The 23,050-nt window shown below is 33.9% G+C and overlaps 3 protein-coding genes across 7 annotated transcripts; 2 read left to right on the plus strand and 1 right to left on the minus strand.

The window, feature by feature from the left end:
* The first annotated feature begins 1,238 nt into the window (after positions 1–1,238).
* LOC114718261 (uncharacterized) lies at positions 1,239–2,058 on the plus strand. The gene has a single exon (XM_028903539.1). The coding sequence runs from the start codon at positions 1,408–1,410 to the stop codon at positions 1,888–1,890; it is 483 nt and encodes a 160-aa protein (XP_028759372.1). The 5' UTR covers positions 1,239–1,407; the 3' UTR covers positions 1,891–2,058.
* Positions 2,059–2,882: 824 nt separating this feature from the next.
* On the minus strand, positions 2,883–8,692 carry LOC114718257 (ADP-ribosylation factor GTPase-activating protein AGD12). 3 transcript variants are annotated; one of them, XM_028903529.1, is made up of 9 exons: positions 8,620–8,692; positions 7,792–7,874; positions 7,214–7,295; positions 6,989–7,064; positions 4,842–5,005; positions 4,065–4,194; positions 3,670–3,786; positions 3,434–3,529; positions 2,883–3,334 (listed from the first exon to the last, which is right to left on the minus strand). In XM_028903529.1, the coding sequence occupies exons 2-9, from the start codon at positions 7,826–7,828 to the stop codon at positions 3,053–3,055; spliced, it is 984 nt and encodes a 327-aa protein (XP_028759362.1). In that variant the 5' UTR covers positions 7,829–7,874; positions 8,620–8,692; the 3' UTR covers positions 2,883–3,052. The 3 variants fall into 3 exon arrangements, with proteins under 3 accessions (XP_028759362.1, XP_028759363.1, XP_028759365.1); XM_028903530.1 differs by lacking the exon at positions 8,620–8,692 and adding an exon at positions 8,142–8,296; XM_028903532.1 differs by lacking the exon at positions 8,620–8,692 and adding an exon at positions 8,072–8,090.
* Positions 8,693–17,023: 8,331 nt separating this feature from the next.
* On the plus strand, positions 17,024–22,812 carry LOC114718255 (WPP domain-associated protein-like). 3 transcript variants are annotated; one of them, XM_028903526.1, is made up of 6 exons: positions 17,024–17,269; positions 17,358–17,449; positions 17,656–19,961; positions 20,548–20,674; positions 21,976–22,077; positions 22,711–22,812. In XM_028903526.1, the coding sequence occupies exons 3-6, from the start codon at positions 17,734–17,736 to the stop codon at positions 22,771–22,773; spliced, it is 2,520 nt and encodes an 839-aa protein (XP_028759359.1). In that variant the 5' UTR covers positions 17,024–17,269; positions 17,358–17,449; positions 17,656–17,733; the 3' UTR covers positions 22,774–22,812. The 3 variants fall into 3 exon arrangements, with proteins under 3 accessions (XP_028759359.1, XP_028759360.1, XP_028759361.1); XM_028903527.1 differs by lacking the exon at positions 17,358–17,449 and having other exon boundaries at positions 17,024–17,357; XM_028903528.1 differs by lacking the exon at positions 17,358–17,449.
* The last annotated feature ends 238 nt before the right edge of the window (positions 22,813–23,050 follow it).

Here is a 23,050-nt window from a genome sequence, read left to right on the forward strand (position 1 = left end):
TTTTTTTAAATTGAAAACCAAAATGATTATTTAATTTTCTGTTTACAAGTTATACAAGCTGAATATAATTTTTTTTTTTCATATTACAAAACTTATGAATATCTGAACTTCTGTTAAGTCTTTCATCCCGTTCAGTTTGTAGAGTAAAGCTTCTTTAATATTTGTTTTAAGTCCATTAAAATGGCATTGATATGGATTTTGCAATATTGTGTCAAACTTAAAATGTTAGTTATGTTTTTGCCACTAATACTTTAAAAATTTATATACTATGTTGAAATCATCAAATGAATGATTTTGTGCGAGGACACACACACACATTTATGTGTGGGCATGCATTTTTATAGAAACTTAAATTTGAGGCTTGAGACTTCTAGAAATATGGACAAGGGACAACTCATCAGCAGAGAGAAATCACGAACTTCACAGTAAACAAATAAGAACAAATTTATAAGGATCCTCGGCTCAGATCTTACCTTTCTCTTTTTTGTTTTTTTGACCAGGCTTACTTTTCTCTTTTTACTTCGGTAGTTTTCATCTTGTCACTAAAAAACATAATCCACGGTTTTTAAATAAAAATATTTATATTAAGAATTGGAAGAGTATATTATTTTCTAGAGTCAAATATCTTAGGTAAACAAATAAGAAGAAATTTATAAGAATCCTCGGCTCAGATCTTACCTTTCTCTTTTCTTGTTTTTTGACCAGGCTTACTTTTCTCTTTGTACTTCGGTAGTTTTCATCTTCTCACTAAAAAATACTCTTGAGGTCTTAAATATAAAACATATTTAATAATCTGATCAAATAAAAAAAGTTAGTTAAGTTTGTTAATTATAAAACATATGACCTATTTTTTTTTAAAAATACTATAATCATTTTTTTAATATCCTCTCTCCCTCTTTTACTTAATTATAGTTGAGAGAGTATCAATAGAAACAATTTACCAAAAATTAATAAACATGATGAAAAAGTCTTACATTTAGGATTAAAATTAACTAAATAATTAAGGATCGGAAGAGCATCTTATTATTTCCTAGATTCAAATATCTTAGGTATCTCGATTTACTTGCTATGGGGGAATTTACCAACTTGGATTAAAGCCACATTATTTTGACACTTTAAGATTGTTTGGAATCAATGTAAAATTTTGGCCAAAGCAAGGGATAAAAACTCTAAATTCTAAATTAACCTTTGGGAAAAAAAAATTAAAGCTTAAAAGAGCAAAAGCACGGCGAATTGGGAAAAGACAGAGAACAAACGCAACAAAGATGAGACACCCCCGCGGTTCGTCTTTCGAGGAAAGCTTAGAGGAATCTCAACCTGAAACGACGCCGCATTCATCGCTACCTTGTTTATTTTCTGCCCCAAGCTCTCCTGCTCTGCCATTCCCCACTAGCAAGCAAGCGGTGCATGATTTTGCAGCGACAGATCGACTTCTTCATGGCGTCTCTCACGGGATTCGCTGCCGCCGTCATCATCGGACTCATGCTCGCCGGAGAATCGATGGGGAAGGAGCTCCGGCCATCGGAACATGGCCTTGAGTTCCAGAATTCGCCATCGGCGTGGTTGAATTATTCATCGGAGATGAGATCGTTCTTCAATTCCTCACAGGTTTCCAATTCGTCGGGCATCATGACGATGCCGAAGGGGACGAATTCCAGTGATTCATTGCCGCCGTCTTGGTGGAGCAGCACCGACGGCGGTGAGAGGAGTCATGTGAGACAGGCTTTGGTGGTGGCCAGCTTGGTGTGTGGAGTGACAGGTGTCATTCTCTTAGTGGCTACGGGGTTGCTTTTTCTCTCCAAGCACCGAAAGCACAAGGCAGCCGAATCCGCAAGCGGTGACAAAGATAACGACAAGTTACAGTTAGCGGTTAGGAACGAGACTCCTTGAATTTGCTTGCTCTTCTAATTTCCCTTCACTTTTGACCGCAGTAATTCCACCACATTTTGTAAAGAGTAATAGTGTAAAACTAGTTACGCGTAGCTATTGAATACTATCGTTATTGAAAGATTCTTCAGTGTTTCATTAAATTAATTCACCTTTTTTTGCCAATGGATTCAGTCTACGACACTTGTTTGCTCAGTGAGGTTTGAGGTCTCTTGCCATATTTTATTATTATAGTAATTTATTGTTAATTTAATTTTTTAGAATAATTTGAATCCTTGCGAGGAACTATCAGTTATTATTGAAAAAAGTTATATTATTGGTCTCATTCTATTGGAAAATCCTAACTGAAACTTAGCTGATATCCTCGTCGGTAAAGTGTACAATATAAAACTGTCCAGTGAGTAGTTTTTTGATAATTATGTAACAAACATATGTTTTCACTGAAGAGCCGAAAAAATTATACTACCTCCAGTCCTAATTATCAGAATTAGTTAACTAATTTGAGGAGATTAAGAAAGTAAGTTGAGTTAGTTATTTGCCCTAAATAAATATTATCTTTTCTAAAATATCCTTACTAATCAAATGTATTGGTTAGAACTATCATTATTAGAAGGACTACTTTGAAAAAAAAAACATATAAATATGAGAAATAAAATAGATTGAGATCTGATACTTAGAATCAAAATAAAAGTCAAATAAAGTTTTATGTTAAGAAGCAGAGGTAGTACGTTTTTGGTATTGTGATATATTAATTTAATTAGACAATTCACTAGTGAAGATATAAAAACTGCCTTCATCAATTATATATGTGTATATATGTATGTATCAACCAACTTTCACAGAAAGAAACCAAACCATAATGCTATTTATGCATTCAACATCTTATTCCGTATACAAGTTATTCATAAACTTCAGTTAAAAAAGAATGCAGTTATCAAATAACTACAATGGTCAATGGACATAAAAAATTTAGGAAAGACTGGGTAGCCACAATGTAAAACAATTCAACGGTATGTACAGAATAAAGTGTAATACTGAGAAAGTATTACAAGGTATCGTTTTACATTTATCAATTCATCCACAAGCAGTAAGTCATAATGAGGGGAAAAAATACACCCAGGCTTAGTTAAAAATAATTCAACAATAGCAACTAACATTTATGTACCTATTGATCAAGAGGCATCCATTCAAGTTCTAAATCTACTTCTCCCGATTCAACATTTTGGAGCTTGAGAGTCATTTTCTGTAAAATCGTTCCATCAACTATATTGACTAAGCTATCCTCTATGAGAGCATTGTCATCAGATTTAAGCCATTTTCCAATCTGCATATCGCCAAACATTTCCGCTTTTCCAAATGCCATTGCTGACGTTATCATCGGTTGGAGATCAATTTCTGCCTCGCCCATTATATCATCCGCCGAGAATGTATCATGATCATATACTTGCTGTAACGCAGTCCATTCATAAGAAAAATCCACAAATCAGCAGTCATTTAAAGCAGAATAAGTATTCGTATTATTCACCACGTAAAGATTCAGACTTACCAATTTCAATGATCCATATTCCTGGGGAACAGAAAGCATTAGTTCCTCATCCCAAACCGGATTCAAGTTACTGTTCACTACAGCTGTCTGAACTGTCTGAAGGCAAATATCACCGAAGTCATTTTCAGAAAGATAATTATCACCGTCTATAATGAAATCTTTCAGCTATAAATAAAAGATAAAGAGCAATAGGTTTGTTTAAAGCTGTAGCTGCAAGAACAAATGCTGAAAAGAACCTGTTGGCCAAGTTTTAAGACGACATATGGATCACTAGACATCATATCCCGAATAGCTAAATTTGTGCCTTTAACCACTTTGACCTTCAGCAACCCAATAAATTCAACCATTCCTTCCTGTAATCACTTTAAACATCAGAAAAAATTTAAGGAAATCGTTCATGATGCTATTGCATAGACATTGTCACCTAAGAGTAAAGTTGGGTGCATGATCCTAAGTAAATAAACTTTTCTTCTAGGGGAAAGCAATTTATCTCATCTACTTCAAAAATATATATACTTTCACAATGTGTGGTGAACGAACAAATTTGATGTTTCAAGTACTTATGCAATCTAGTTTCTATCAAATCCTACAAGTAGAGAACAAAAGGAACCAATTTATAAACAAGAATCACCGTTTTCTGTGGACCACTAGTGCTACGGAAACTATCCATAAATTTGTTGGAAGAATTTGACACTTGAGAGCTTTTTCCAGATGAAATGCGCAAACCAGGTTTCAAAAAGTCTTGAAGCTCATACTTGGATCTGCAGTCAAAATTGACAAATTATGTGAGCCGTGATCTGATAAAGTGCCATTATGCATGCTCCCAAGTCCTCACAATACGCACCCAGGAACAATAGACTGTGATTGAAATATATAAACGGGCAAGATGAAAGGAGGAAGGAGCAAAATTTCATAACAATTATGCTGAGAATGGCAGTGATGGCACCAGACCCTTGGTTTGCGGAGGCAAGGAAAAAAAAGGTCCTTGAGCATGGGCCTAAAATATCAAATGCAATAGTTTGGAGGTAAGTATTGGCGAACAATACATACCATAAGAGTCAAAGTTTGGGTATTTGAAATTATTACAAAGTCACATGAAATTGATAACAGTATCACACATATAATACAAGTTGAGTGATTAAAAAGGAGAAAGACATCAGGAGTCATTGAGAGCAACGTACCAACCAATTTCAGAGGGAAGTTTTACCAAACTACTATAAGACATAAGACTGGTAACGACGCTATATGTTGGTGAATATTGGGTATTGAAGACACAAAAAGGGTAAAAAATAGAGGTATAATTTGCAAAAAGAAACAACTGATGTTCTGATCAAGGGATGCATGGACCAATTCATTTCTTTCCCTTTTTTTTTTGGGGGGGGGGGGTTGTTGGAGCAGCACGACTAACCGGATGAAATTTGCACGCTGCTCATGACCGGCATCTGGTGTGGGCTTACTATATCCTTCCGGAATATGAGCCTCATAAATTTTATTAGCAGAACCATTTCCTCCAACTTCAATCATTGCATCTATTTCATCATCAGACCATTCATCCAATGTCACAGACAAAACCTGAGAATAAAACATGATGTTGTCCGGAGGGTTTAATGCTTATGTAGAAGGAATAAATAAATCCAGCATTTATCTGTGTCAGAACTAGGCAAGCATATCTGATCGAAAACAAATAATGTGTCAACATGCGATCCAATATCTTGCTAGCAAAAAAGGAAGAAATAAAGAAAACATGCATATTGAGAAACTGGAAGAGAAGAAAGGGTCAAATCAAAATATGTAATTGATTATTGAAAGATTGACTTACGGTGTACTTAATGCTTGACTATTCAAAGTCCGAAAAGTTCACATTTTAATCATATAAAACAGTACGCATATCTCATAGTCTTCAAAATTTGTTCAGTACAAGAAAAATTTAAATAAACACTGTGGCAGAAAAACAGTAACTAGAAGCATGTTGTCTGTTAAGAGACATGCAGAACTTAGAAAAGTTGGGTAGGTTAAGAACAGAGTTTTCCTAATGAGGTACTAGGAATTCAAGCAAGTATGGAGGCCTAAGGATATATAATGGTGGTTTTTTTTTTTTTTTTGTGAATATAGTGCTACCATAAATTGATGTTGAGGGGCCAGAATAATACACATGGTCATTGCGACTTGCAGCAGCATTTTACCCTATTTCGTTCCCCTGTTTTCCCAAACCACTGCTTTCTTTATTGTGCCAATACGGTATCAAAGCTTAAGTGGCACCCCTTAAGTGGCACCCACCCTCAATTCAAACATCAGCTTCCACAAAAGGACGAAAGGAATATATTGGCTTGAGTTTTCCTTGTGTTTGAACATTCACGTTGTTTTGCCATTCATTCGTGGGATTTAAATATGTGGGGGTATTGTATTTTGCTATATAGTGGTCACTGAAGTTGCGTTCAATGTTTTAGACTTGGTTGGTTGGTTTATTTGCATTTGGAGTTGCACTTAGAAGTACAACTAGTTGTTGAGATTCTCATGGTTGCACCCTAGTAGCAGACATTAGTTAGAAAAGGTTGAAGGGACTAATCATGGGAAGTAGATAAGAGACTTCAGGTAGCTATGTCATTGGGTTAGATATTTTGGCCAATGAGAACTGTTCATGGGAAGTTGTTAGAAGAATGAGAGTTATTAGTTTGCTTAGGACGTTGGCAAAGAAAGTGATAGTTGCTTAAGATCTTAATAGTTGGCATAGTTCACATAGATTGGTTATATTTATTTGCTTTGTTATTCATTGCAAGTTGAAAGTGTTGGAAGCTTCAGCTTGAAAGGGAAGGTGACGAAGCATTAAGAATTGCAGGTTAAGAAAATAGTTCCTCACACCGCACCTAAGTAAGGAGCATGCGTGTTTTTTTCCTTCCTTTGTGGTTATATAAACAGAGGCTAAATACACTGTTGTTGAATCTTCTATTAAAAAAGAAGTTTGTTTCGCCCCTCTTTTCTCCTTAATTTTTGCATTCCTTATTTTCTCAAAATTACCAATAAGTGATAAAGAACCTGGACATACAGCCATATAAATAGACACAGGCAACGAGAAGGAGAGATGCCATGCCTGTGATGATTTCAGTTAATACATTGTTTCTCATTGCCAACTGTCTTTTTCATCTAAGAAGTAACTGCAACTGTTTGTGCATCAAATGATCTTCTAAATTTCACACAGATAAACACAACTAGTAGTGTAGAATCATCAATCATTCTATCATAGATTTAAAAGAAATCCTTGTTCAAATATCTCATTCGTGCATTCCTTTAACCAATCCCGGTTGAGAGCATTTCTGATTGTTACGAGATATTGGAAAATGCAACATGGGATCTAAGAGTAAAGCATGTCCAGATGTCCCACAAACATCATAATATAAGTTACATGCACACACAAAGCTTTGACACAATGATATCAGGTTAGTCTCTAGGGCTGAATGAGAACCAGAGATAATGTCTAAATATGCCCACCCTTAAAAAGTTGTACCCGAGCTACTGAGAATCACCTTGACATCAACCAGACAATCTAGGAACTGTTACCTTTGATATATGAGTACCAAGGCTTCTGTGTACGCCACAACATTTTAAGCAAATAAAAACTCCAATATTAGCTGACCTGAAGATGGAGTCAGAATATACTCATCAGAGCTTAGTTAATAAGATGTATCAACAAACAGTATAATTGACTTTGAGCATAATTTGAGTAAGGTAATGTCTATGAACGAAACCCATAAAATTTATGAGTGCCAAGGGGGCAATACTTACGCCCACTTGGGATCTGGAGCATTACAATCAGCACAAAAACGATTGTCTTTTTGAAGCAATAGGTCTTTCAGTCTTCTTTTACCTGAAAAAAGCCTACCAGTCACTCAACCTCACAAGAAAATCTAGGAGAACAGCTTTTAGGGACACAATATTCCTATACTATTGATGTTATTAAGAATCCTAAGCTAAGTTGCTATTTCATGTTCCTTAACAACCAAAGTATTTTCCAGATAACCATATAGACAAAAGATGAAATTCTTTAAAACTTTGCAATCACCTAAAGGACAAAACAAGCTCAGAAATCTACAAGTGAAGGCCAGACAAAAAAGGCAGCTTCTTCCAGCCTCAAGCCTACCCCTCAAGGACAGGGTGAAAAAAACTTTTTAAACACACAAACTTGATTCCAAGTTTATACCACAAGATGTTATAACATCTTCATCCCCCAAAACAAATTGGAATACAGATCAATAATCCCACTTAGTGGAATAGCCGAGAAGTTTCTTAGAGAAAAGCATAATATTTTCTTGCTTCAAAACACCATAATAGTTGATTTTATAGAGTAAGTATCAAAAGCACACCCGAGGCAGCCCTCCCAACTTCCAGACGATTACTCATTGGTGTGCTTGAAGCTCACGAGTCACAACCACCCAAAGTGCAGCGTCTGTAATGCTCGGACAAAAACCAGAGAGAAAACAGGACAAACATCAGAAAAATCTTGTGCTGCGGACTAAACAAATGACAACCCCCCAGTACCCATGAAATCCTGAAATAATAAGACTTATCCACTACAAGAATCATCAAGAATGAAAAGAAACATTTTGAGGGGCCAAAAGAAAAAAGATGGAAGATATAGCTTACAAATTATCTGTACCGCCTAGTTAGGTGAGAAAAAAAGAGAGGTAGGGGATGAAATGGAGTCTGTGCTTACCAGTAGGAATTTTAGAAGACAGCAAGTTAGTTTTTGAGACCATCACAGAAACTCAAGTGGATAAGAGGTTTTATTTCAAATAGACAAAATAAGATGGCAAAGACGGAAGCCATATTAACTGTAATGCAGGAAACACCAGCTTTTGACTTTCTGCATTTTCATTTTCCAAACGGTAAAATCCCGAGATAATTAAAATGCGAACGTTGCCCAACTCGTACAATTTTTCCTTCTATAACCAAACATCATATTGGCGAATTTTTTGAGCTATGAAAGATTGAAAAACATTCGATTAGCAGTTAAAAACAAATGTATTTTGTCAAACCATCGAGTCATCAAATTCGTCAAGGAGAAAAACAACCATAGTTTGCGCTTGCGAAGAATGAATCTCACAAAACAAATCAACGACATTGAAAAAAAGAAATTGCGACTGCGAGCACTCCTGAGATTAGAATGACGAGGAAACGAGCAAATGAATTACCAGGGAATCAAGGACGGGCTCGAAATCTCCAGAGTTGGACAGGGGAGAGATGCGAGGGAGCGATCCCGGTAGCCTTCTGATGCGTGACAGGAGTCGATGAAAACTAGGACGTTATTAATTTATTATTTGTTAATTTTTTTTATTCTGTAATTAAATTTGGCCATATAAATATACCATAGTACAGTTTGTATAACTGGACCTTATTTTTAGCGCCATACTTTGCATAACTGTAGTTATCTGTTTATACAGTTAAATGGTGTGGGGTGATTCATTTAAACTAAGATTTTGCGCCCTGTTGGCTGTTCCTGTTTGTGCGGGAGATGTAGTACAATATTAATGTCAATGACACTTTTAAATGATTTGTTTTTGGCTTGATAACACTAAGTGTCTGTTTGGCATCACTTATTTAGAGCTTATAAATAGCTTATAAGCTCTATAAGCTCGATTGACACAATTAGGTCTGTTTGGATCAGCTTTTTTGCAATCGGACTTTTATCTGAAAAGTTTCAATAAGCTATAAGCTAAAATTAACAACTTATGACTTATAACTTATGGCTTATGGCTTTTGAAATATGGAGAGAGAGAAAAAGTTAAGAAATTTATTACCTCTTTTGGTTCTTATTATAAGCCTCAAATAACTAATTTGTAGATAATAAAAAATCAGTTAAAATTAGTTGAAAGTAATGAATAAGTTAGAAATATATTTTTATTTTTAAATATGCTCCTAAAAATATACTTTTATTTTTTCATGTTTCACTTTATATTTAAAATATTTTTTATGACTTCTTCATATTAAATTATTTTAATTTCATTGTATTATGTGAAATTATTTTTTTAATCATGTTTCATTATTTATTAAAACTCATATCTATTTTGGTCATTTTACAACCAAACTTACTTTTACTCAATCATAATCCAAACAACCTTTTACCAATCTCACTTTTGTAATCTAGCTTTTCTGAACTCTAATCCAAACACAATTCAGCTTATCCAATTTAGCTTTTATCCAATTTCACTTCTCTATAAGCTACTTTTTCAATAAGCTACTTTTCCAATCGCTGATCCAAACGGACCCTAAATCGTTGGCAAAAAAAATAAAAAGATAACACTGTAAATCTAGTAAAAGATAACACTCATTAATTTCTATAAATTAATTATATGATTTTAATATTCAGGATTAGATTAGAGTGTAATTACTGTAAATAGAGTGTCTTAAAAGATGTGGTTGTGATGTTAGGTAATGGAGATTCTTGAGCAAGTTGGGAATATGCATATCAAAAGCAAACATGAGGCATTGATTGTCTAAATTAACAGGTTTATTTCTTTATTTCATCAAGTTGTTGATGTGTATGATTAAAATTAATCTCAATTTTTGGTTTTCGTTTTCATGCTTCTCGGAATAAACACAATAAATATATATTTTTTAATTATACAGTAAAATTTATATTGAAAAAATATGCAAAAACATGAAAACAAAAGTGTGGCAGAAAAAAAAACAAAAAAAACCAAAGGCAGGCATGGATCAATGAAACAAGATTCTGCTTATATATAAATTTCAAACAATTCGAGTCTCAAGCTCAATAGCAGACTACCAAAACTCGATGACTGCACTTTTCACCGCTTTGAACGAAGGGGTTTGCCGGTGTTGATCCTAGCAATTTCCCAGTCACTTTGATAAACTGTTTTCTCTCAACCGTTCTGCCCCACATTGATTGTTTGGAAGAATCATGTCTCAGTCGTGAAGACACATCAACATCAGAGAATAATCCATCGATATTTGAATCAAAACGAGCCGATCTTAAATGTTTTGAGCATTACAATATATGAAAATAAGGAGAACTTAAATTCGTGTGTGTGTGTGTATAGTATACAATGCAGGATATTTTGAAGTAATGAAGTGCTATTTTAAACTCATTCCGTTTTTCCCATTCATGTGAGTATATATTCGTTTTTTGGCCTTGGCTATAATGAAATCACTGTTAGAAAGCTATCTGCCATTGTTTATATGTGCTTGATGTCATTAAAATCACAAGAAAAACCACTCGAAATTGCCAAAAACGCCACATAAAGATTTAGGTAGCGGCGGCTTTGGCTACGTTTGGATTGCCGTTTCAAACGCTGAAAGAGCCTAGAAAATTGTGAAACCAATGTTTGCAATTGAAATGAAGAAAAATGGTTGTTTGGTTGGAATATCTTATCCAACCGACTTCTCAGGCAAACGGCGAACGTTGGCAACGCTGAGGAGAGCTACTTCTAGAGCATTTGAAACTGAAGTCTACCGTTATGGGGCATTTATTAGATCATAAAAATATCACCTACCAGTTTTAACCCTCCCTACATTTTCCCTCCCCCCGAATCCATTCGCTTCAGTCACTCCCTCTGTAGAGCTCCTGCCCAATTTGTGTATTATCTTTTTTTTTCTTTTTTTTTTTGTGTGAAAATTTTACTTACATTTAGTACTCCCTCCGTTCCTTATTATAAGAGACGAATAACCGAATTACGTTAATCAAAAAAGCAGTTAAAATTAGTTAAGAACAATCAATGTGCAAAAAATATAATTTTTTTCCAAAAATGCCCTCATTAATAAGGAAAGAGAGCATGAGAGAGAATAATTAAATTATTGAAAGAAAGAGAAGTGAGAGGGAGAGAGTGTGTGAGTTGGAGACAATAAATATGGGTAAAATAGGAAATCAACACAAAAAAGTAGAGACAACTTTCAAGTGTCTCTATATATAGGAACATGCCATAAGCATCAAATGTCTCTATAATAAGGAACGGAGGGAGTATTTATCTATTCACAGGTAACACACATCTATTATGTCCATTATGTATATTAATTAATTATTTGCAATGTATTTTTTAATTTTTCTCCGGCACAAATATTTTTATTTCATAATTTCACAATTAAACTATTTATAGTTTATCATAATAATTTTATATGTTTTTTTAACCTATTATCACATTAAAAACATAAAATTTCAAAAACTACTATTTAATAAATTTCATGTCCTTTTTAGTCATTTTACAACTAAATTAACTTTTTTATTCATCATCCAAACAACTTTCAACTTTTTTAACTGACTTTTCAAAAGCATCTATCCAAACATACTCTAACTGACTTTTACTCTAACTTCAGTTACAAAAGTCAGTTGAGCTAGAAGTCAGTTTTGTCCAATACCAATCCAAACATACCCTTTGTGTCTGGCTACGGTTCGGTCTCATGGCGAGTGTTTGTAAGTAAAACATGTTAAAGCAGGAATGCTTTTATTTCTGTTTGCTATGATAACAGAGAGCTGTATGGTGCATATGAGTCATGTTGTGATGGTACTATGAGTATTGTCTGTGCCCAGTGCATTCAGTTCATGAGGGAGGTAGTTTCCTGCCCAGGTGATAATCTTCATATGTCATTTACTGAGCTTCAACAACAGGAAATGATTCATTTTTTTAATCTGAGGGGAAGATTCAATGCTTGATCTCAATTTTAGCTTTGATCTTTTGGTACAGGTCCGGTTTGGGATTGTAAGCCACTCGAAGAAAGCAAATTTCGGGATGCATTGTCAGAGAATTACTTTCCAGCCAAAAGAAGTCCCCCTTGGGGCTATAGGAAAAACAGGTCTGGCCTTTTATATATTGGGCTCGTTTAGAATAACTTATAAGTAGCTTTTTGAATATGAGATAAATATATGAGAAAAATTTTATCTCGACTTATATAAAACGTGTTTATAAGTGTTTTCAATCGGTATTCCAAGCGTGTCCATTACCAGCATTAAGTGCATATCTTCTTCGGATTCTTGGCCTAATAATGTCTTGGACTCCGGGGGAGCAACTAATGTAATGGGCTCAGGAAGTTAATAGTGTGTTGGTCCGGTCCAATAAATTGGCTTTGTCTATAATCCATCTTCTGACTTCTATTCTCTGGAACCTGCAAAAGATAAGAAAGAAAAAGAAATATATCTTCTAAACAAATTTCATAATTCTGAATGAATACAAATTTGATTTAATCTCAACAAATTCCCTTTCGGTCGGTTTTATTGGGTTTGGGAAAGGAGACACTCTTCACCATTTAGAACTAACATAACATTGTATTTATTTATTTTGCCGCAAAAAGCATCAAATTGAATTCTTTTTGACGTGATTTATAAATAGCATGATTTTCTACAGATTTTTATATTTCATATTGATTATTAAAAACATATATTTCCCCAAAAAATTAATGGTATGGCTATTTTATTTTTAATCACTTGTCATGTTTCGTTCCTTTTCATTGTGCATGGAATGGAAGAATCAATGTGAAGACTTTAGCTCTCCGGTCTCTTTCTTAAAATTAAATGGAACATTGGGAGTGTCTAATTTTAAGACGCATGAAAAAAAAAAAAGGCTATAAAATGAGACAGCTGTGTGGTTTCTTAGGACTTAGGAGCGATTTGTTGGCCGAGGATTTTATGTGCAGATTACAAAGGCAAAAAGAAGAGGACAGCACTGGGTGGGGAATGATTGGATGGGCTGTATAAAAAAAGTTGTAACCTTTCCATATATTGGTTTCTTCGTTGTGGAGATGTTTTGTAATATAAAAAAAATACTTTTAAAAAGCTTTTTCTTTGGTAAAATGAGTAGACTCGTCTTTATCTTTATTTCGTATATTGTAAAAGTATTTTTAAAACTATAATTTGGTTTCCATCTAAATATCTCCGTAGTCAAGAATAGAACTTTTGCCTAGTAATAACGTCTTAATCAAGCCAATCAAGTGCTATATGACTTATTGATGATAATGGTGGCAATAAGATGAGTCTGGTTTTAGTGGCAATAATTAAAAAAAAAAAAGTAAATGGCAAGGGTGTGTTTGGCATCAAAAAAATAGAGGAAGGGGAAAAAAATAGGGTTAAAAATTCTTAATTATTTTTTCTCCCCTCTTTTCCTAATCTTATATCTTCTCCTTATAAAATCATATAAGTTATAATTTCTTTTTTTTTTAATTTTTTGAATCAAGCTTATTAAAAATTTTTCTCGGCAAATCATTTAGACTAGTATTGATATTTGGTTTAAGTCCGCATGAATATTAAAAAAAGAAAAGAAAAGAAAAGTTTTCAAGATCACTCGCATTTAGATTGGACATTCTCTCAGTCCAAAAGAAAAAGATTGGACATTCTCAAATCTCGTTTGATGGCGTTAGATTTCTGTCCAACATTAAAACTTTTGAGGACCGGCACCCCTGAGGACACGTTTGAGGGGAAAAAAGGATAATGAAACACATATTGACACGTAACCAATCCTGTTCAAATGCCATCCAGATAGTTTTTTGTCAAAGATTTGACTAGTCAGTCCAGATTAACATTGCCTCGTAAAAATTAGCTTTAGATTGGAATTTCACAGGACGTTATGTGCCCTCGAGAAAATAATTCAAGGTGTTAGTTGTAACTTGACCCATAAGAATGCTCATTTTCAACAAAAGTATTGGTTTGAGTATTGCTGGCAATTGCTCTGCTAATAACTATTTTTATCTCATAAGAGGCGCAAAAAGCATACCTTAACACTTAAGAAAGGAATTTATCAAAAGCAAAACATTTAAATCAATAACATATTATGTGGTTACTACCTCCGCTTCTTAATATAAGAACTAATTAACTAATTTGAATAGATTAAAGAAGTCTGTTAACTTATTTATTTGTAATAAACAGGTGCTATTTTTCTTAAAATATTTTTACTAATTATATGTATTATTTAGAATTACCATTTGATATAATTCTTAATATATGTAGCTGCTATAAAGATTATTTTTAAAAAAAGATTAAATATAAGAAACAAAGTTAATTAAAATTTTATATTTAGAATTAAATTGAAAGTTAAACTAATTTTTATAATCTTATATTAAGGACAATAGGTAGTAATACAGCGATTTACTCGTAAGTATCAACATTTTCAACAAATTTGTTGGGGTTTTGACCTGAACGGGCTTTGTTTTCCCCCCAGTAACGGAAATGCTTTCAAATTAAGGACCTTCAATTAATCTATACAACAATTAAGTAAAATGCACGTGAACGAAGAAATTTCTCAATGCAAGGATCGGAACACATCTTTTAGCCAAGTTAACACAAAAATGATGGAAATTAATAATCATTGAAATTTTAAATTCTAATTTTTATAATCCAAATCATGAAGTCTAGAACTAACATAACATTATATTTATTAATTTTGCCGCAAAAAGCATCAAATTGAATTCTTTTTTTTTAGATGATTTATAAATAGCATGATTTTCTATAGATTTTATTTTGTATATCGATTATTAAAAAGCATTTTTTCCCAAAAAATTAATGGTATGGCTATTTTATTTTTAATCACCTGTCATGTTTGTTTCTTTTCATTGTGCATGGAATGGAAGAATCAATGTGAAGATTTTAGCTCTCTGGTCTTTTTCTTAAAATTAAATGTAACATTGCGCATGTCTTATTTTTAATACTTAAGAAAGGAACTTACCAAGAGCAAAATATTTAAATCAATAATATCTTTTTTGGTAAACAAATAGTACAATAATTTTACCCGTAAGCATCAACATTTTCAACTAAGTTGTTGGTGTTTTGACCTGAACGGGCTTTGTTTTCCCCCCAGTAACAGAAATCCTTTCAAATTAAGGACCTTCAATTAATCTGCACAACAATTAAGTAAAATGCACGTGAACGAAGAAATTTCATAATGCAAGGAACACATCTTTAGCCAAGTTAATAAAAAAAAAATGATGGAAATTAATAATTATTGAAATCTGAGATTCTAATTTTTTAAAAAGGAAAATGGCAAAAAAAAGATCATCAAAATAGAGAAATTACAAATACGGACCTATGACAATATTAGTATAGATTTTGATAATAATTTTTATAAACCAGTTCCTGTGTGTAATTTTTTTATTTTGACAGTTTTTTGTGACTTTTCATTTTTATAATCCAAATCATGAAGTCTAGAATAAAATAAGTTGGAAAAAAACAGAAGAGGGAGATTTTTTAAAAAATTAATAGCTGCCATGCAATAACTGGTAATAACAAGAAGTCAAAAAAGAAGATGCTAATCATCGCTCACTATGATTGCTTCATAAATCTTCCCGCTTTCTTCTTCACACTGTTGTTGTTATTATTGTTGTTGTCGTTTCAATGAAAAGTCAATCTTGTTTCATACACAAACATTCCAAGGCAAAAATAGAGATTTCGAAAACCAAACAAGAAGCTTAGCAAATGTTCCGATTTGCTGACACTGTCTTCTTTTATTTATCTCTTACCAAAGCACCAACTAACAGTTGCTCTCAATTATAGGAATGAATCATGCATAACTAGATGAGTAATCATTTTATTTTGTAAATTAGTAAAATATTATATTATATTTTACTTTGTTTTTGTTTGAAATATTTTCAATCAATATATATAAAATATGTGAAAAACTGTGTCTAGTAAATAATTTTTTTTTCAAAACACACCACAAAAAGATTTAAAAACATTAAAAAGTGACTTTATTTTTCACAAAATTACTGATATTTAATACAATTGGTTTAGACTGTTCATCCAATAAGAGATAGCTTTTTTAACTTGATTTTTTATCTGAATAATTTGAAACTCTTTTTTTTTTTGGGCAATTATTTGAACCTAAACTACATCGAGGGTAGATTTAGTTTCGTCTTCTCTTTTTATAATACATAATTTTACTTTTATATCACATCAATTTTCACTTGTTGGCCCAAAAAAAAAAAGAATTTACTTCCAAAATTTCCATGATAAATAAGTCAAGAAAATTCCTTGGATGGAATGGGAGAAAATTATGAAGATATTGTTGCTTTATGAAACAAACAAAATGCCATAATGTTATTCTTATTATTTTTTGTTCATTTTTAATTGTTAGCCGTTAATAGGAAACAACTAGAGCAAACAAATACTATCTTCGGTTTTAATATAAAGGTTGATTTAATTTTAAATATAAGATTCTAATTCATTTTGTTTCTAATATTTATTTATTTTTTCTCAAATAATTCATATAATAATTGCATATATTAAAAAGTTACTATTAATCTGTAATTCAAACATATATAATTAATAAAGATATTTTAAAAAAGATAACATATATTTTTATAAACAACCAACTTAATTAATTTTTTTAAAATTTTCAAATTGTTAATTAAATATATTTTTTTTAAACATGAACTAATGCATACAAATTTAATATATATGACGGCCAAAAATTAAGAGACAAAACGGGAATATTGTTCACCTTTTGACTATCATTATTGATTTCTTGGTATATATTGGGTCCACTTAGCGCCCTTTTTGTAAATATGCTGAACACTGGGGGTTTTATTTTGGCGCGTTTTCTCCCGCTCTCACCAGTCATGGTTATGGCTTGAAACACTTTCTCTTCTGCTAAACCCTAAGCGGTGCTCCATTTTGCAGGGCCTTTCGGTGACACAGCTTTTTTGAAAAAAAATTTCGACTGTCGTCTTGGGATTTTCAAACACTTTCGGACTCTTTGTCTATTGGTTAGTCTTCGTTTCGTTTCATATAGCTAAAATTTGTATTTGTAGTTTCATACACTGAAGTTTTTGCTCCGGTCGAGATTGGCTTTACCCTGGAGTTTGATTTTGTTGGAGCTTAAAATCTACATTGCAGCTGAAACTAAGCAGGTCCGATTCACATTGAAGCTTGATTTCCAGTTCATCTTGCTTTTCAGCTTTTTGGTCATTTTAGTTGCCAAAATATATGCAAGCACAGGTATCAGATAGCGGTTTTGAAGCTGAAGGTTTTCAAACTGAATTGAATTCCACTTCTATGATTTTGGAAGCGAACACTGTACAAGCCTGAAGGTGCTGGATTTGAATACTTTCTTTTTCTTTTTTAACAATTTTTTCTCTGCAACAAATATATCATTTCCTTCCAATCGGCTTTTGATACTTTGGAATTATATGCTATTGTTAATGAATCGTGTGCTGATTTAATAATACAATTCTATTTCCTCGTCTAACTTTCTTGGGAAGTCAATGAGATTTTCTTGTTTTTCTTGTTCTTGCAGCTTTTTGGGTTTCACCTTATACATTGAATGGCCCCAAACTGCTGATAGCGATACTCGTATATTAAGGAGCAACCGAAAATGGAGGGCTCAACTGGCGTGGATGTAAGTGAGCGGACTAGTGACAGCGGTGAGGGAAATGAGAGGCTGGGTGATTGTATAGTTGAGGAAATGGAATCCCTTCTGGTAGACATCGACGAACGGCTCACTATATCTAGGATGGTGAGCGACTCTGTCATAAAAGGCATGATTAATGCAGTTGAGCAAGAGGCAGCTGAGAAAATTTCCCAGACAGAAATGGAGTTGGTTGGGCTTAAGGAAAAACTACACAGTTATCATGTAGGTGCAGATGCAACCATAAATCATCACGTATCTGATACTATTGTAAATCACAATGGACCGCTAGAGTCTGTTGAGAGCATTCAACTTGTAGTTAATGGGCTGCTGAAGCAGCTTAAGAAGGAAAATGATAAAATTGGAGGGAATAATTCCTTCAGAAGAATTAGTTCGGGCTCTCAGTTAGTAGGATTAAGTGGTATTCTGCATGAGGAGGTTCCAGAAAGATGGATTTATGTTGATAGAGCCATTGAAAATCTAGCCGCTACTCTTGAAACCTTCTACCAAAAGATAGAAGTAATAACTCAGTCATCAAAGGCATCCCTTTCTGAGTGGCAGCAGGAGCAGGAGTTCCGGTCAGAAATTGAAGAGATGGTGATCAGCAATTGTATCCGGAGTTTGCAGGGAGAGTTTGAACAGACATTATGCGATCAAAATGCTCAAATTTGTAACTTTGAGAATGGAAATTGGTTTCACAAACTTGAAGAGATCTCAGGTCTACGGCAGGAATTGGAGGTACTTTCCAAAGCACTATCTGTCTCAGAAACTGGGCTGCTTCTTTCTCATGGATCCCTGGAGAATGGTGACGAATGTTGCGATCATAAGATTGGTGGCCATTTCCACAGGAAGCTTTCAACTAATCAACAATCACATTCAATTGGGGATGAAAATGGCAAACATGAGGACTCAAACAAGCCTGACAATCTAGACTCTGCTTTGCTAAATCACATGTCTGCCGATGAATTGATCAGTCATTATGATTCCAAGATAAGTGAGATGAAAAGAAACCATGAGTCTGAAGTCCAAGAGATTACAGAAGAGAATATCCGTCTCAGGGGGCAACTTTATAAAGAAAGAGGTTCTTCATTACCATTGAAGAAGGATAAGGAGTTAGAGATGTTGAGGAAAAAAATTCCTGATTTCATTACAAAATTGGATGCAGTTTTTGTTGGAAATGAGAAATTGCACCCACTCAGTGAAAAAATTGAGTCTGTCAACAGTTTAAAGGCTAGGCTGGAGTTACTACATACTGAAAATCACCAACTGCAGGACACACTTGGGGATAAGAAAGAGGAAATTAGATGTCTTTCATCACAGCTTTCAGATGCTGTGGAGAAATTGTCTCAAGAACAATTGACTCAAAAGGATTTGGTACATACTATCCGTAAGCTTGAGGGTGATATGGGAGAGGCGCATGCTGAGGTTGCTGTTATTCAAGACGTATATAGAAGTGTTCTAGAAGAGATTACGAGTGAATTTAGAAGCATTGCTGAAGAATCACATCTCAAGCAAACCATCATGGAGGAAGTGTTAGAAGTGGTATTCAAAGAAGCTGCTCATGATGCTCAACCTTCTAGCAGATTGGAATTTGAGGATGAGGAAATGGAGTCTATTATCATGCAAGAGCTGTTGGACCTAATATTTAAAGAAGCTCTACTGGATGCTAACAAAGAATCCCAAGAATATGAAACTGCAGAAATGAGGAAACTTGAGCAAGAGATACTCAGGCTGACGTCAATAGTGGAGGAAAAGACTTTGTTAGCACAGGAAGCAGCAGAGGCATTGACATATGAGAAGAAAAATTTGGAGTTAGCGTCAGAAGAGCTGAACAGTTTGAGGGCCAAAACAATTGACCAACAGAACGTAATTTCAGAGAGCAATAAAGAGTTGGAAGTGACTAAGGCTGAACTGGTCAAAGCACTGAAGAAAGTTGAGGAATATGAGGAGCAAATGCATGACTTACGTCAAAACCTTGAACAAAGAACCAAGGAGCTTAGAGAAATTGATGAACAAAGAAAGCTGCTTTGGTCTGCTTCAAAAGAGCAACAGCATGCATTAACACTAGCTGCTGAAAAGGAAAGGGAGACTAGGAAGCAAATGGAATCAGCAATTGTTGTTGCTCATAATTTATTGACAGCGTTTGCTAAATTTGAATCTAGAGTGAATGAAGACATTTCAAGAAATAGCTTAAGGTACTTAATGATTGTGTTAAGTTCCTTCTTTATTATAATGCCAAATGATTTTGTTATTAACTATTCTTTGTATGGTTCTTATGTCACCTGTGATTTTACCTTCTGGAAATTTGTCAACTATTTTGATTGGCATGAACTTGTTGATTTTCCAAAGGATATCACATCTTGAAAGATGTTTTTTCCTGTGAATATTCATATGTCTTGTTTAAATATTTATTCTTTGTACAATGAAAATTAATTGAAGGGAGCCATTATTGATTTTATGCCCCTTTATTTGTATTTTTTTATGTATACATCACAAGGCTAACATCATGTCTATATATTACTACCTCTTATCCTTAATATAAGACCCAGTTGACTAATTTGGGAAAATTAAAGAGGTTACTAAATTATTTTAAACTATTTATTTTTATCATTTTATGCCGCTTTGTTTGTACTTTTTTTCTCTTGCCTTTTCCCATTTTATGCTTTGCTTGCCTCTAGTATATGTTACAAGCAGTTTTCTTTCTGCCTTTTGATGCACTCAATTAAGCATTCTTCTAATGACAACATCCTGGGCTAATTCATACATACAATTTATTGTCAGGATCGGAAACTTAAATTCTGAGTTTCAATTTCTTAACGACAAAGTTAGTATGCTTAAAACCATGGGGCTGCTGTACAAACAGAGGCTGGAAATGCGATGTTCTGACCTTCAAAAGGCTGAAGCAGAGGTATATTATCTGAAACATCAGACTTTTAACGCAATGAAGGATATTTCATCTGTTTTCTTTTTTTGGGGTGTTTGTTTATTTAATTGCTCCTAAAACCTGTAACTATCCTTGGTGCTATACATGCCAATTTTCTTGAGTTTGATAATAAAGTAGTTTAAGAAATTCAGAGATCTTATGCTCTGATTGAGAGCTGAATGGTTGGAGTACAGTGCTGGGTCGCAACCTTAAAAATGCTAAGGGGATATCTAATTAGTATTTTAAATTAAAATTAACTTTTCTTGACCGGAAGTCAAGGTCAGGAAAAAGCAATAACAAAAGCCTAAACCTAATGAATAGATAAAAATTTAAAATATGGTTCTTCTATAATAACAAAAATATGAGGCAATAAAAGAACCTAACAAGTTAATGCCTTTTAGGGCCAAGTAAATAATAATTAATAGGGTTAAAGTGCATTTTTATCCTAAAAGTATTTTTGGAGGGGTTATGGGCATTCTAAAGAAAATTGTGGACTAATGTTTTACACAATCTGTTAAATTAAAAAAAGTTTTCCAACCCACACTATGATTGACTTACCGTTGATTGTTAAAAAAGGGTAATATTGCACCATTTTTTTCTGGGAAAAGTTATGTGCTACAATGCTTTATAATTTTCTCTATGTACTTATAGCTCCTCCGGGAAAAAAAAAATTCAGGGCAAAACCTTAATCCTAATTAATGAAACTAATATTTGAATTGCTGCTAAAGAGCATCTTCTAAAGCATGTCTGTTTGAAGAAGACATTCGTCATGTCCTGTTATACTCAGCTAGGAGCTAATTTTTCTTGCATTTCCAATTTCCCCCAGCCAAGTCCTGCTGGAGTAAGATTGCTAGAACCGACGACTTCTTCTGAAATGTTTCATTATTCCTTATTTTTCAAGTAATTTTTAAAATTACCGCCATTGTTATTTGCTAAAATGTTTGGTCTCCGAGTGACTATTCCCCACATGTCACCATCAACACAGGCGTCTCATCTCTTGGTCTTGGTTTCCAATTCGCTAGTTCCTGTGTAATTTCCACAAGACCTCCCTTTAGCAGCCTTGTTTATTGATCGTTCCACTGCTTTACACTCCTTTTTGGTTGTTTTCACTGTTTTGGTCGCCACATGCCACCAAGGCTGATGTTTCAATTACTGGTTGTGAACCTAAAAGCCCTAGAATGAGTCTCATCTTGCTTTCCTCTCCCCCCCCCCCCTTTTTTTTCTTTTTATTACTTCTGATCTTCGGTGCTTATATAGTTATATTAAATATTATGTTGGAATTTCAGGTTGATCTGTTAGGGAATGATGTTGATGCTCTTGTAAGCCTCCTTGAAAAGGTCTACATTGCACTTGATCATTATTCGCCCATACTGCGCCATTACCCTGGGGTAAGTATCTGTTCCTTTATCATGCTACATGTTAATTGTTTATGTTAATTTTTTCTTCTATAGTCTGTCATTTAACAATAACATAGTTTGAGAGACACCTTAATCATAGGACTCCTATGCTGATCATATTCTCCATAAATCTGTGGTAAGCTAATTGTATCAACATGTTGGATATATACACAATGGTAACCTTCAGTTCATATGATTATACATGTTCCTATCAGACCACCAAAATATTACACATGTTATGATTAATTTTTCAGTAATTGGAAGGTTTTGTGTTGATGAGTTTATCTATCTGGCTTTGAAATGTTAGACGCCTAAACTTCACTCATTCATTAAGGCAATTTGCTGCAATGAAACATCCCTGGCTGAGTTTGCCATTTTTATCAAGCTTTGCAGCTTCTAGCAAGGGTAAAAAAAGTAAAGGGAGAAAAAGGAGGGAATGAAATGAGCATTTCTATTTGCATGTCATATGAACTAGCCCATATTGAAATGAGTCCCGCAAGTGCACGGAATCACTAGTAGTAATAAGTAACATCATACTGCTGGTTTTAGCGTTTTGATTCTTACCACCCATTCCTCCTTAATTATCCATTTCCTTGTTTCGTGCTCTGTCCATTGTTTTTGCAGGTTATTGAGATTCTGGAACTTGTAAGAAGAGAACTGAGTGGAGAGTCTAAAAAACCCGTTTGATCGTATTGTTAGCCAGGTAAATAGATAGTCATTCTCTTGAAATTTTGTTCTGAAGCATAACCATATGGTCAGTTGATTCGATCTTATTATTTCCTGGATCTATTTCATCCTTACGGAGATGTCATCATGATCTGGCAATTGCATATTTTCTTATTTCATTTTTGTGAGGATCTGTGACAATGATATAGTGGCATAATTTAATTAGGTCCCTGCCGTTGCAACCCTTTTTTTGGGTTCTGTTGCACTGTTGTTGATATGCACCTGCAAAACTAACCCA

Source organism: Neltuma alba, unplaced genomic scaffold, assembly GCF_004799145.2.
Source record: "Neltuma alba isolate B1F8T4 unplaced genomic scaffold, ASM479914v2 tig00011822_pilon, whole genome shotgun sequence".
Taxonomy (NCBI): domain Eukaryota; kingdom Viridiplantae; phylum Streptophyta; class Magnoliopsida; order Fabales; family Fabaceae; genus Neltuma; species Neltuma alba.